The 16,373-nt window shown below is 35.6% G+C and overlaps 1 protein-coding gene across 5 annotated transcripts in view; it reads right to left on the bottom strand.

The window, feature by feature from the left end:
• The window catches only part of PDE5A (phosphodiesterase 5A), a 146,484-nt gene that overhangs the window by 41,126 nt on the left and 88,985 nt on the right, over positions 1–16,373 (bottom strand). For all 5 annotated transcript variants that reach the window (XM_061192022.1, XM_061192023.1, XM_061192025.1 and 2 more), the window contains 2 exons: positions 8,649–8,824; positions 5,391–5,450 (listed from right to left, as the gene is read on the bottom strand). In XM_061192022.1, the coding sequence (XP_061048005.1) occupies positions 5,391–5,450; positions 8,649–8,824 (236 nt within the window). The remainder of the gene's footprint in view (positions 1–5,390; positions 5,451–8,648; positions 8,825–16,373) is intronic.

Here is a 16,373-nt window from a genome sequence, read left to right as displayed (position 1 = left end):
ACAAAAAAGGTCACACTTCAATCAAAGGCATTCTGCCTGCCTTAGGCCTGAAGTATCAAATCTCAAGAGCTAAAATACAAATTACAGAAACAACTCCTAATAGTCAACTCTTAAGAAAAGGCCCTTATTCAGAAAGTTATTTATTAAAATAAGTCTGAAAGAAGGGCAGCCACTGAACTTGGTCTTCCATAAAATGTCAAATTCTTCCAATTAGCTTCAGTGTTTTATGAAGGCATTTTGTTACATTACTCCTTGATGTTTATTCGATACAAATGTTAAGAGGGAAGGAGATTTTCCTCAAGGATCCATTCTTTAAGGAAATTATTTTCAGGAATAAAATTAATGTAGGTATTTGATGAGTTTATCGGTAGCCACAAGGAGAGATGCTCAGTCAGGTATTTTAAGTTCTCCTTATCAGTCCCCATCACTCGCCTGCCTCTTGGGACACTCTTTTATGCAGAGCAGTTTGGGTCTGGGTCTTTGAACAAAGCCACGCTGACAGCCATCACATTACACTTTACAGAAGAAGGCTAATGTCTCTCTTCCCCACGTTTAACATGCACAGAAAATGTGTTTTCAAAGAAAAAACCCCACACAATTAGTTTACAAGGCTGTTAGAATATATCTTTCTCTAAGAAGGAAGTGGATCCAAATATGAATGAGAAAGAAACCTACTAATACAAAGAGAGGTGAATATTCCAACTCAGCATGTGGAACCAAATCTTAAAGAGAATAAAGAAGTGAATAAGGCATAGCAGGACTAGATTAGTATATTTTCTTCAATAACTATATCAACATATTTTATTATTTTTCCTTCTTTCTAACATTATATAAATGGATTCCTTTAAATCTCAATAGGGAAGAGGCACAGACTATAAAAAAACTTGAATAATGAGCATAAGGTTTTTCAAAACCATGTAAAGAAGGCACATAATAATGTCAAGATTCCAATAAAATACATATATGCTTCTAAGTAAAACTTCAGAGAAAATGTATGACTACAATTGGGACTAATACACTCAGATTTGGTTAGCATCTAATTAGTATATAAGAAGCTCAAGAACAGTGCCACCATACTTTGGAGCTAAGACTACCATTGGAAGTAATCCACTAGTAAAATCAAAGCAAAATAGGTGAGATTTGCTTGTCAAATGAAAGTAGGAAGAATCAAACAGAATCTATTAAATCTTGCAACGTGGAAAAGATATAGCCCAATTCATGTTATAGACGTCTATAGAAATGAATGCATCAACTGACAGCGTACAGGAAGTCCAAAGGACCCAAATTGTTCCAGAGTATTTCTAGCACTTTTTAAGGAAGAAGATGCCTTACTGAATGCCTTGTTGCTACAGTTCAGTGACACTAGTTATCTAGATCATAGGGTCAACTCCTCTTTATTATTATCTGCTCAAATTTTTCCATTTATAATTTGACTATCCATAGAGATTTTCCCCCAAAGTGAAGGAATGTGATGATCATCTTGACATAAGAAAGTGGCTCTATACTCTAACACTGCCTTAGGCAATAGAGATTTGGGTCAGGTATCTGGCTCTGCCCCTTACTGCTGTTACCTGCAGCATTTCACACACATGCCTGATCAAGAGGGTTCACGTGAAGTTTCTGGCTCTGAAAGGTTAAGGTCAAGATGAGGTATAAATTTTGTCCTAGGAAATCCTGCCTAAGTGGCCAGCTTTTCCCTCTCTATTTTGATACAGAAGACCTTTCAGGATCACAACAGGGTCTCAGTTTGCTTTGAGATACATTACGTGTGATTAAAGAAACTGCTATAAAGCAGAAGCTGTAGGGATTGGAACTGAATCAGCACTGACTCCATGACAAAACTGAGAAGTTTATTTTAAAAAACTAAACTCTAAAACGTATTTATTTACTGTTCTTCTAGCAAGAGAAGGCAGAAAAGGCAATCAATCAACCAAATATTCAGTTATTTGTAATACATAAACATTTATTTCATTCTGATATCTTAACTAACAACTTTCTAATAACCATAACCAGGTCAGCTGGGGTCCTTTTATTTTTATCTCAGTAACTTGTAAGGATCATTAAAAGGTATATGGCAAAATGCTTGTTTAAGGCCCTATTTCTGCCACACCCAATTTTAAGCCAAGAGAAAATAAGATTAAAAATGGGATAAAAACTCAAGTTAAGCAAGGCCAAAAAAGGATTCTGAATTTCCTATCAACTTTGTTATACTTTTGTTATGACTAGAAAACTTTTCTGAACATAGGCATAAATATTTAGTATACTTAAGCACATTATTTAATTCTTTTAAGAACTGATTTCTAAAAATAAAAATTGAGAGGCATTTGACAGCTTTTCAATTTATTTTAGGTTTTAAATTGAGATAAACCATCAGACACATGACTAAGACAGCAATTTTGGTAATTTCTGGATGATGCAGACACCTGTGTATTTGGGGCTGCAAAGGAATTTTTATTAGGATGATAGAAAACAGAATTGAAATCAGTTGCTGAATTCCAACCAATTCAAATGAATTATTTGACCTACAAGCTATGTTATCCTAAATTTCTCAACGCAGCTGCCAGAAATCTATTTTCCAAATGGAACAACAGATGGTTTTGAACAATACTGCAATATAGCAATTCTCAGTTTTTCCAAAGTGTTTTTCTCTTGCTAAAATTATTAACATAATTGAGAAAATAATTTTCAAATTTTTCTGAAAGACTATGCTATTTTCAAAGAAAAAAGCAAAGTTTAATATCCTAATGGATTTTTTTAAGCATTATCTTTAGAAATGACTCTATTTGCTAGTTTTTATTCATCTAAAACAACAAAGTGTACCCTTGCCCTCATTTTAGAGCTAACTTAATAATCCCACAAAGCCTGCAAGCACTTCAGAATGTATCTCTCCATGTGATCATTTCCAGCTCACAGTATGCAGTTAGTTCAAAACTTTATCACTCTACGAGGATTAGACAAATGGGCAATTAAGCCTGATGTGAGAGATACTTTAAACCTCTAAATCTTTGTAAATAATTGAAAAACTTCTCATTCCTTCAAATATCACCGTGAACAAAAGAAATACAGCCAATTCAAATGAGGCTAACCCCTAGAGAAGCTTAATCTTTCAGATGAAATCATCTCAAGTTCCTTCAACTGTTCTTGGCAGATGACTCAGCTTCCTACTCGGTGATTTAATCAAGAACATCTATAAGTCCTGATTCTCTTTCCTTCTTTCCTAGCTCATTCTCTCCAGTGCTGTGCAATGACGTGTGGGCTTTGGGGCTGGACTGCCTGGATTTAGTCCTGGCACCATCACTCACGATCTGGGAGATCCCGAGTAGGACAATCTAAACTCTCTCAACCTCAAATCCCATTTTCAAAATGCTAATACTGACCTTATAGGATGGCTGTGGATTTAATACACTTAAGCTAACACACAAAGAACTTCAAACATGCCAGGTATATGGTAAGTGCTCAATTAAGTGTAGCTATTATTATTTACTATTACTATTACTATTATTATTATTATTATTATACCTTTTCTCTCGTCTTGGCCAAAGAAATGTCTCTTTAATACCTAGGCCACTTCAAGGTCCAGACCTCTTTCAGTTTCTTGAAAGAAACTGACTAAATTTCTTAGTCTCACACTCACCCTGGACCTTATGCCTTTGTCCAAGAACGTGCTGGCTTTCCTGCTTGTGAGCAAACCCTGCTCACAAACACAAAACAAAACAAGTAAAGAACTTCACATGATGCAGCCAACACCCGTCTTAGCTATTTCACTCTCTCTTTCATACAAACCATATTTTAAAAAATAGTCTGTATTCATTTCCTCCATTTTCTCACCATTTACTCATACCCTTTGCAGTTTCACTCCTGAAGTTGCCTTCTAAACAATCACCTAATCACTGAATCCAGCAGCTTTCTCAGTCCTATTTCTCATCCTTCCTATAACAACTGATGGGATCTCCTTTCTTGTTAAAAACTGTTCTACTAGCCTTCTGTGCCACTGCCCTAGCCTAAACCTTCCTCCCAGTTTAACTCCCACTTCTCTGCTTTAGCTGGTTTCTTTCCCTACACCTTCCATCTAAACCTATACCCACAAGAGTTCTGCCCGCAGCCTTGCACATCTTTCTGCACTCTCCCCAACTTGCTCCATTCCCATTGTTTCACTACCATGGGACTCCCCCAGATCCCATGATTTAACTTCCAAATCACCGCCTCTAGTTCTGCCCACCAGCCCCTCCCCACTCTAGACCTGCCCTTCCTTGTTGTTGAAGATGTCTATTTGGTTGTTCACTTACCTCAAACTTACCATGTTCTAAATCAAACCTATCCGTTTTCCTTCTTAATATTTCCACTTTTGTTAATGAATGGGATGATCATTCTCTGAATTATCAAGGTCAGAACATCTGAATCATCTTTAGCCTTCTCTCTCCCTAACAGCCCATCACAGATAGGACAGTGATTATATGCATGCATTCTGGAGAAAGACAGTGTGAGTTTGTATCCTGACTCTCCACTTCCTGCCACTGCGACCATGAGCAAGTCCCTTGCTTCACAGCACAGCTGTCCCGTTTACATGAGAAAATGTATGTAAGGGCACGGAGGGTGAACATTTGGCAAGCCATGATGATGACGACAAAGAAAAAGAATCTCAACGATCTCAATGACCCTTCTCATTCCTTACGTGACTCTCATCACATCTTATATAGACTTTATGTTGTCTCAAGTAAATTTAAACTCAGAGGGTCAGTCTTGGTTGTCAATGTGTAAGTGCCTCGAATTTTCATTAATCTCATCCAAGGCAATCTCAATCAAGACCTAGAACACGTGACATTCCACTTACATATCAATGTGGTTTTCTCTCATAGTATCCTAAATAAGACTGTAGTGAGAATTCAGGAACTGACCTCATTTGAACCCAATTTCAAATAACATTCTGTAAGCCATATGGTCAGAAATTAAAATCACTCTCAATTCTTAATAACACAGAGTACATTATCAGTTACAAGCTATAAAATCTTTGTTGTTATTACTCTAACCAACCAACCACCTTGCAGTCGCCTGTCCACACTTCCCCATGAACTGAAAACTAAATTTAATTTTGGTTTGAGAAAGATGTAAAGATTATAACAATTATTGGAAAAATATCAGAATCATATAGTGTATTACAAAATCAATATGATGCTATCCTTTGCTCTGTGTTATCAGTGAGTTTCTAGCCCTGCAAGAAAGTAGATTTGATTAGATATTTTTATAAATGTCCATACAAATATTTACCACATTTAATTAAATGTCTAGGGGACCATTACCAGTAGAAGCAGTTGTCCTGAGAGAAGCATATTTATGTATTAATTAGATGCCTCTAGTTAGTCATTTCTACCAAGAAAGAGGAGGAGGATTACCGCTAAGGATTGGAGCTCTCTTGTTTCTTCCTCTGCAGCTGAAGCATGATATGACAGAACCTACAGGGCGAGAAAAGAAGGAATGCAGGTTATACAAGAGAGGACTACCAAACATAGACCACAATTTCAAGCCTGAGATTCTGCTAAAACTTCCTGCAGAGACAGCTAGACTCCTCAGAACATCATATCTTGTTTGCTGCTTTCTTCAACAGAGAGAAAATCCCAGACTTTGATTCAAATGCTTATTACGGAAACAGAAAGTTATACTCCCTATGTTCAAAGAAAACTGTCACTTTTCCTCTGACATTGTTGATATAACAAACACATTATTTATAAGCCACACTATTAGGTCAAACTTGGCAGAAAATTTTGGGTCACTTTCTTTTAAAAAAAACTGACTTTAGTTATTTTTACTTGTGTACAGAATCAAGATAAAAGACCTTTGCATAAACTGACATTTTAACGTTGATATTTGGAAAGAAAGTAGTCTAGAAGTGGCTCTCAGATGAAGCGTGTAACCACTGGAGAATTCATAAGGAAAAACTGCACAGCGGAGATATAATGTCACACAGATTCAAGGATCCTTTTACACTCATAGGATTCAAGAACTGAGAAGAGTAGGGCTGGTCTATAAGTCTATCCATTAACAGCTGAGGACACCTAGGCTCAGGGATCCCCATGACTTGGCTGTGAGCTCACACCCAGTGAGAAGACAAGAGGGCCTAGAACCCAGCTTTCAACTCCCAACCTAGTACACTTCCCATCACCCTAGTGAGTTAAGTTGTAAGAAGATGGTAAGGCAGGTTTACTATCTTCTTATAACTTAACATGAGAATCATTCATTCCCATTTTCAAAAGTGATAACTTCTAAGTAATGGAATAATATTTTAGACATTCTTTTAAACCAAGGTAGTGGTTGCATTTTAAATTGTCTATCATATTTTTAAAATACATTTTTAAAAATTCATTTTTGACAGAGTCAACACAGATTTACTAAAATCCTTCAAAGTTTTAGAATCAGTGATAAAAAGGTATCCCATGTTCAGACTTTAAATGGTGAGCCAAGTAATTCAGCAGCCCAAACTAGTTTTCCTTGAACTAGTTTTTAAAATTTTAAGCAATTCAAAATCTAAAGCCAAATGGTATATACATCTACTATCTTGTGATTCAGAACGTTATAATACTATGATACATCTGATTTGCCTTAGTGTTTGAACCATTAATCACTAGGAAACCTCAGGAACCTTGGAGTTGCTGTCTCCTGCTCCTGGGAAATTGACAGGTCACGGCTAAGCTGCTGCTGACACCACAGAGGCGGTTTGTTGAGAAAGGCTAAGACTCTGACCATGAATTAGTCTAATATAAATCAGTGCAATGCAACATGGATAAGTGAATAAAGGAATAACATGACATTCTAAGTTAAAAAAAATTAATTTCATCACACACTGAAGATAAAAATAGCACCTTACTCACAGGGTTGTATGGATTAATTTTGTTAACACAAGTGAGAACACAGAGTAAGCATTTGATAAAGGTTAGCTATTATTGTTGTTGTTTTACTGTCATTATAATGATGTTTTCCAGGTCAAAATAATTCCCTGTCATAAGAAAACATGAGGGGTTTATGTCCCTAGCTTTTGTCCAATACCTCAGAAGAAAAAATTTTTTCAAGGTTAAACCTGTGATTGTACATATGCCTTCCTATAATGAATTGAAAAATATATATATTAAGTGAAAGCCTAATTACTCATATATTTAACTGAAGTAAAACTATAGTGTAAAAATAGAAATAAATCTCAATCAGGAAAATATTCAGAGATTTTGAACAAAATGATATGATATGTGGGATTTGCTTCAAAATAATCAATGGATTAATAGGGAATAAGAGTGCAGAGAAGTGAGCAAGGGTATGGATGGAATAATAGTAGCCATAGGTCAATAATTACTGAAGACAGCTAATGAACACATGGGGACTCATTAAGCTATTCTCTCTACTTTAGCATTATGTTTGAAATTTTCCAAATAGGAAGTTTTTTAAAAGTTTTTTAAAAATTGATAGCTGGCTTAGATTCAATTCTTCAGTGCAAAGCCATGGAAACAGTAAAAAAAAAAAATTCGCTTAAAAATTGTATATACACATGCACACACACATACATATATGTACATGTGTGCATATATGTAATTTGAAATATATGTATATTTGTATATATACACACACATACACATGTGTGTGCGTATTTGAAACAGATTTCTACTGGTTTCTAAGCCAAGGTCTCTTATGTAACACTATAGCAAAACTATTAGTGTTATATATTCACATTAGAAAGTAAAGCATACCATCTTGGTTATTGGTAAATCTTGACTTATATATCCTTCTAGCTCTTTAGGTTAGGTATCTATTTATTAGGGGTTGGAGGAAAAGTTAATGATCCATATCCCAAACATTGATTTCCACTGATCTCTACTAGCTAAGAGTAGGCAAACATTAAAGTATATTTCACACCAGTGTATGAAGGACTAAGTAATGCCCTTTATTAAGTCTATTTCCCTAAATTGGTCTATGATGTAAGAAATTTCCATGTTACACGAAGTGAACATCTTCAGGCAGTTAGTGAAATACATCTGGAAAGGGCTGGCCCACTTGGGTAGGCTTGTCCTGCTTGGGAGGGAGTCTGCCTGAGGTCAGTGCCCCAAGCCAGTGGTTCACATTCAGAATCACCTGGGGGAGCTCTGTAATAATGTAGATTCCCAGCCTCTACCCAAGACTTACTGAATCAGAATTTTAGAAGTGGGATCCACACATCTGTAATTTGAAAGACTTTCACTTTTCCTCATTTCTGATTCTGAGTGCTTAGGATTTCTGTTTTTGTTTTTTAAAACGTGTGAATACAACTGCTCACAAGGAGAGATGGGGAGGCTCAGGCAATGGGGAAGGGACAGACGGGGTGCAGTGGCAGTAGACATCTGTGTGAATGGATTATTAAGGTCAAGGACTGCTTTTGGCCGAAAAAGCAGAGGACTGAAGGGACCAATGGCTGGAGCTTTGGTTTGGTCATAAGACCCTTGACAAGTTTCTAAAATATTCTGGGTCTCAGTTTCCTTAGCTGTTTAAATGAGGAGAGAAGGATCTGATCATCTAAAGCACATGATTGTCGTAAGGATACAGTGATATAACAGACACCAAGAGCTGTTACAGGGAGAGGTGTAAGTTGAGAGTTTGGCCATAGAGACTGAGAAGTCCTATAAGTGTCAGCCCACCTCTAATGTGACCATCTGCTTGGCCATAGCTCTCTCCACTGCTTCGTACATCTGTGTGTTCTGGATCCCCAAGCCACAAAAGATGACAAAAGCTTCCAGAAACTGTTCATCATTTCGGTTGAAAGGCTTAACTTTGCCAGTGGTCTCCTCCATCTTATTAACAAGTTGGCAAACCCCTGTAACAATCCAAGAAATCAAGCAAATGTTACTATTCATCATCACAGTTCTCACTGACTTTAAGATCACCCCCCCAAGACTGTCTTATACTTTTCTCTTAGGAATGCTTGGTATCTCCAAATAATCAAATGAATCCTCACAAATATAAGCTAGAAAAGTCATCTGAATCAATTTACATGAGAACTTGTTTCACATAGTCCTAAATATATGTTGTCTGTGTTCAAAAAATCCTAGAGTACTATTTTCTTCCAGACTCGGTCGCAAATTTCAGATCAGCTGAGTCCCCAAAGACAATTTGTCCTTTGGAGACTAATTGGATTTTTGTACATTTGCCAAGAGAGCAATTTTGATGCACATCAGAATTTTGGGTCACACAGACTGCCCTTCCTTACTGAGAAACCAGAAGTTAAAAAACACAGTTACATACAAAATAGAATGTAGGAAACAGACAATTCACAAAGACAGTCTCAAGTTTCAAATATGCACCTCTGCATCCAGGAGAATCATATTTCCAATCATTTTTTGATACTGCAAATAAATGCACATAGAAATGACTATTTAGTTAGAAATAAAAGCAGAACTAATCTTTGGAGACAATCGTAACCTAACCTCCCAAATCCTGGCCTTTCTTAGAAAGTCAAACACGTAGTCGATATGAATGGAAGATTACATCAAATCTTTATTGAACTAGTTGTTCTATGGGACTCTGAGCCTAGTGGTCTCTGTGAGGAGTTTGATGACCTCCTACCTCTGGGTTAAAGTCCTCATCTCTTCTGTCTCTGCATATGTAATACAGACTTCCATCATGTGCATGTAGGTACAGTGCTTTAATACACACATGAACTCTAGTCGGCACAGTTTACACTGTGAGGAAGGTGTGCCCATGCCCATTTTACAGATGAAGAAACTGAGTCTCAGGAAGTTTAAGTCATATGCTCCAGGTCACTTAGCTAGTATGCTTATGTCTAAAATTGAAACCCCAGCTCAGCCTAGCCCCAAAGGCTAGTTTATTACCACACTGCTGCTCTGTGCCTTTTTACCCCCATCAGATCATTGCTAGCAGCTCCCTGACTGCATTTTGCTCACCCACACCTTTGCTTATTCTTTTCCGCTGGCCTGTACTGCTCCCCACTGCTCTCTTTCCTGTTGTCCAATAGATCCCTACATGCCCTTCACAGCGAGCTCCCAGAGGCCTCCCACTTCCCGGGTGAGGCAGGCACTTCTCCTTTCTATCCCCTTAACTTTATCATTTGGAGTATCATGGGGGATTTTATTTCTGTCTTTCTTTCTAGACGTACATATCTTGGGCTTAGAGATTTTATTTTTTCAGTTCCACTTCCTCAGCCAGCAATGCCTGGCATATAGCAGGACTCAAAAAATGTTTACTGAGTTAAAGAAAGAATGCAGGACTGCGGCTCTGACCCAAACCACTTTCCCATGAAGACTATATTCTGTTATCTCTTATTTTTCCTGGAGCACAAAAGGATCTCACAGCGTCCGTGGTGATGCATGGCTGCACATGAAACCCCTTTATTACCACTGGTGTGCACTTTATTTTTAACCCTACAAATTATCTGTATGCTCATGTTGCTCTTTCTTGTTTGTGGGAGTTTTTCTACTTTAGACAGTAAAGGCGTCCTTATCTATCTCTATTAGTACTGCAGAGATTACTTCTCTAACACATTCCGTTATCAAGAAAAATTTTAAACAAGACATAATGAATCTGGACACTGCAAGTAAGAACCATGAGTAAATATGGCAATCAGCATTCATTATCTTAAAAGACCATGTTCCGTATACGGTAAGCACGCCTGGGTTATGTCCTCCAACCTTTGTGAATCCCCAAATTATAAATATGGAACTGTTTATATGGGCTTCTGGCTATCTCCCAAATCACGTTTTCTTGAGGGTCACGCACTCTGTGCCTTATCCTCACATCACAATGTAACTGCCTTTCAATTTTTACTAAAGTTTTCTCCTAGTTGATGGCCATTTTTCATAACCAAGATTTTTCTTTTTATCACTGCATAAGATTGATTGCATGTATGGGAAGGAAAAGACAACCCGGAGGGGTTGAGACGTGGCCATCAGGCAGTCTGCTGGGCCTGGGACCGAGGTAAGGAACTCTTTCCTGGACAGCGGTTCAAATCTGGGCCTCGGCCAACAGTCATTGAATGAATATATTAAGCGGTATTGACTAATACCTCAGGAATTGAAAGGTACTAAAATGGCATGTTAAGTGTACAAGTAGGAAGAGTTGGCTGTAACAACCACAGCTCAGGGCAGAACAGCTAAAGTGTGTCTGTGTCACAATCCACCTCTATAGATACAGACACGCAGACACAGAGTTACGCTCAGGGCAAGAAAAGGGGTGAAGACAAATTACCCCTTTAGGAATATAATTTAATTCTTCTTTGAAAGCAGTCACATTTATACAGCATTCAAGACAATCCTGTTGATCTCTTTACACCCTTCATAAAATTTAATTCTATCAAACAAAAATACCCAAGTCGGAAAAAAAAAAAAAAAAAAAAACTCTGAAGAAGAAAAAGGTTCATAACAAACAAATAGGGTTCTTTGAGAAAATGTAAAGCTTGGGCCTATTTACAGATAGTTTTCACAACTTATTCGTTAAAGATCTGGAAGAGCGGATAAAGAGTACAATAATGAAATTTAAAACTGGTCATTTGAAATGCCACATCTACTAGCAAGCCATATAAAATCAGAATCACTTATATATAAAAACAAAGCAGTTATTGCAGAACCAAAAATAAAACAAAATCACTCAACAAAAACCAATAACTATATACAAAAATAAAATAAAACATTCAAAAATATATTAGGAGAAAACCAAGAAGTAGTACAGTTAGATAGTAAATTATCAGTGTTAATATTATTAGAGTTCACAAAGTACTTGTACAGACATTATTTCACACGGTCATCACAGCAGCTCTGAGAGCTAGATGGCACTGAAGGCATCTCTGGAAATTATGCTGAAGGGACTAGACAGTTTCTAAACACAAACTTGTTTCCTTTTCTATAATTCCAGGGATCAGATGTTGTTACCAACCACAGTTTTCCTTCTGGCCTCTTGGCAGAGCAGGGGGTCAATTCTTATATCCTGCTTGTGGTCTCCTGTCCTCTCTCCTGCACAACATGGGCTCCAAAATTAGCATCCTGTCTTGCTAATGTGTAAGACTTACCCTTATACCCTTGTCACCTACCTTGCAAATAATTTTTTCGCACTTGTTATTTGTCAATTGTCTTAACTTAGGGAGTTTTTTGGTTGTAGAAAAGATTTCATTTCTCAAGTAACTAAAACAGTTATCTTTTACGTTTTCAACTATAGTGTCTTGCTTTTAAAAGAAGCTTCCCCATTTTAAAATTACATACAAACCTATATTTTCCTCTGGCACTTTTACAGATTCATTCTATCACATTTAATCTTTTAATTCTACTTAATTTTTTCCCTAAATTGCTACTGGATTCTTGCAAAACTTAAATAGTTATCCATTCTTTAATAATTTGAATTGTCACCTTAAATAATAAATTCACACTTATTTCAACTATGTACTTTTTTCACATTTAAATGTTATGAAATCAGTATGCATCCTAATCAATTGCTTGTCATGATGTAATTGAAATCATTTCTTTCTTTCTTAAAGATACATAAAATGGTGTCTTTCAACCAATGGCATCTTAGAAACAATGAAATATACTCTATTATGCACAATAACACAACTGTTATATCAGACTTGGGTCTGCATTTAGACTTTCTATTGTGTTCCATCAATCTTGCCATCTCTTCTAGCACACATATAATACTTTTAATAATGTTACTTATACAGCATTATTTTAATTTCTGACAAGGCAATTCTCTATCCATCCACTCTGATTATTTGATTATTTTTATGCTATTCTTCCAGATGAATTTTATATATGTTGGTCAAGAATTCCTCTACCCCCTGAAAAAAAATCTTATGAGGACATGTATTAAAATTGATATAAATCTGATCTGCAAAAAGTTAACATCTTAAATAATAGATTATTATCATCAGGAAATGTTATATCAGTTCACTTACTTAAAGATAACTTAAAGATTTTCAAGTTATCTAGTAGACTTTTATAGTTTTCCTCATATAGATGTTCCTATTTCTGACCAAGTTTATTCCTCGTTACTATTGTAAACGGGATGCTTTTTCCATTATTATTTTCTAAAAAATTTGTCTTGGCATGTAAGAAAGTTATTTTCTTTTAATAATTTGATAGCCAGGAACTTCTGCAACTCTCGTTTTAGATAGGTACTTTCAGCTGATTCTTTTAGGTTTTTTCATTCAACAATCGTTATCATTTTGTAAGTTATTTTGCCTTTTCCTTTTCCGTGCCTCACCTTATTTCATCCTTTCCTGTCCTCTGATTGCTTTGGTAAGAATTTACTTTGGTAAATAGTTGTTTTGTTTTGTTTTGTTTAGTGACTTTAAAAATATAACTTTCTCAACTCCTTCTATGAAAAAAAAATTTAACATCTTAAACATCATTTAAAATTTAACAAAAAAAATTTAACATTATATTGGAGTATAATTGCTTTACAATGTTGTGTTAGTTTCTGCTGTATAACAAAGTCAATCAGCTATACATATACATATATCCCCATATCTCCTCCCTCTTGCGTCTCCCTCCCACCCTCCCTATCCCACCCCTCTAGGTGGTCACAAAGTACCGAGCTGACCTCCCTGTGCTATGCGGCTGCTTCCCACTAGCTATCTGTTTTACATTTGGTAGTGTATATATGTCAATGCTACTCTCTCACTTCGTCCAAGCTTACCCTTCCCCCTCCCCATGTGCTCCAGTCCATTCTCTACGTCTGCATCTTTATTCCTGTCCTGCCCCTAAGTTCATCAGAACTATTTTTTTTTTTTAGATTCCATATATATGTGTTAGCATACGGTATTCGTTTTTCTCTTTCTGACTTACTTCACTCTGTATGACAGACTCTAGGTCCATCCACCTCACTATAAATAACTCCATTTCGTTTCTTTTTATGGCTGAGTAATACTCCATTGTATATATGTGCCACACCTTCTTTATCCATTCATCTGTCGATGGACACTTAGGTTGCTTCCATGACCTGGCTATTGTAACTAGTGCTGCAATGAACATTGGGGTGCATGTGTCCTTTTGAATTATGGTTTTCTCAGGGTATATGCCCAGGAGTGGGATTGCTGGGTCATACGGTAGTTCTATTTTTCGGTTTTTAAGGAACCTCCATACCGTTCTCCATAGTGACTGTATCGATTTACATTCCCACCAACAGTGCAAGAGAGTTCCCTTTTCTCCACACCCTCTTCTATGAAAAATTTTAAACTCTCCTTGAGTTAGTATTGGTTATTACCAATTTTTATAGAATTTCTCCATTTCATCAAAACATATTATTTTTTTGGTACATTGTATTATCTAACATCTTTTAAATTTCCTTCTGTATCTGTAATTACATTTCCTTTCTCATTCCTATTTGTGTTCTTTTATTTCCCTCGTTATCTGTGTTGGAGGTTTGTTTATTATTATTGCGTTTGCCCATTATCTCTTGTTTTACTATCCCCTCTCATTTCATAAATTTATCTTTTCAATTTCTTTCCTCTGCTTGCTTTCTTCCTATTTATTTGTTTACTTTGGGGGCAGCATAGAGGGTGAGAAAGAGAAAGGTGCTGTCTTTCTAATTTCTCCAGTTGAACACTTAGTTCAAATAACTTCATTATGTCTTAATTAATAACGGCAAAATATTTAAAGCTATATAACTCCTATATATATAGCTTTGACCTTGTACCTTGAGTTTTTATGTTAAATTGATACAACCACTAATTTTCTAAAATGCTATAGTTTCATTTTGACTTTTGATTTCTTCTTTGTCATTTGGGAGAATGTTTTTCAGTGTCTAAGTGAGCTTTTTCCTTCCAATTTATCCTTTTATTACACATTTCTAGTTTTAACGCACTGTGATCCATGACAGTGGTTGTCAATTCTACTTTTCAGAAATGACTAAGTTTGTGTTATATGTGTGTGTATCACTAATATTTGTAAATTTCTGATGAATATTTGATAGGAATTTGTGTTTTTAAATTATGAAATATAAAAGTAAATATTTATATGCCAATTAAATCCATTTCATTTTCTGTATTAATCAATTCTAATGTTTCCTTATATTTTCCTGTACTTTAACATTCTATGAAAAGGGTACTAAAGACTCTCACTATGACCACCATTTTGTCCATTTCTCCTTGTATTTTTAATAGCTTTGGTTTTTGTATGTCAATGATGTTATTTAGTTTATAGAAGCATTTATGACAATTACACTTTCCTCTGTGAATTTAACTTAATCAATGCAAAGTGATTCTGTATAGTATATGTTTTTACCTTAAAATTTACGTTGTCTGATATTGATATTGTTAACTCTACTCAAATTTTTCCCATTCTGTGTAAAATGTGTTCTTACAAATAGTATATTCTTCCTATCTTCTAGAAATTCCTCAATGTTTCTGCTCCAATAAAGGTAAGCGTCTCTTTTCCAGGGCTACTATGAGGTTTCTCTTATTTTTCTATTTCTTCAATCAATTCTTGAAACTATAATCCTTATATTTATTTTTATTTTATAGATTTTCACTTTTATAATTTCAAGCTATAATCTCCTAGTTTTATTTTTTTCTCATTTTCTTCCCATTATTACTGCCCCTACAGCCTTATTTCCTGGCACTTATCACTAATCATAATTAACAATTCTTTAATTGGGAAAAACTGTATACTTTAAGCAATATAAGCAGTATGTACCATAGACGACACTGCACAGTGTAATTTTATTTGCATTAGAAAATCCTAGCAAATATTTTTAAAAACAAATGAATAGTTCGTGATATTGCCAAATGATATAATTTAATATGAAAAATAAAATTAAGAAGTCAAATTTAAACTTACATAATTTTACACTATTTACTTATGTCTTGGGATCATATTGCAACACATAGATGAGCAGAGCATTAGGACTGTAATCAGTTTAGAAAATATATTCAGTAAGAAATACATATTCCTCTCTCATACTTCGCTGTCAAACAACGTGTGGTATAACACTATGATTTTTATTACTTTTTCACTAAAAAAAAAAAAGAGATGAAAATGTAAGCTATTTAAAGTGGAGATGTTCTCAACAATATTTTTTGGATGGGACTGGAACTAATTTCTTCAAAATATGCCCTGAAATTGACATGGAAAATAGGCATAAGAATTTCTAGTAAATATGATATGAGGAAAAGGCAAACTTAGTCTAATAAATAGGGGAAATAATTGGTTAAAATAAGTGAATTTGAATGAGGAAGTATTTTCTTAATAGTGTTGAAAACAAAGTGGTGGAAACACTCTGTGTTAGCCAGAGCACTGAGAAAACATCTGATATGAAAAAATACCTCAGGGAATACATTTGGTGATACAACAGGCCCCGTACTGGTCTAATGTCTATAATATCATCTAATTGTCAGTAATGGGAAAAAAAAAGGAAGGGAA

This window comes from Eubalaena glacialis, chromosome 5 (assembly GCF_028564815.1).
Source record: "Eubalaena glacialis isolate mEubGla1 chromosome 5, mEubGla1.1.hap2.+ XY, whole genome shotgun sequence".
Classification (NCBI taxonomy): Eukaryota; Metazoa; Chordata; class Mammalia; order Artiodactyla; family Balaenidae; genus Eubalaena; species Eubalaena glacialis.
This window is presented reverse-complemented; position numbering and strand designations above follow the sequence as displayed.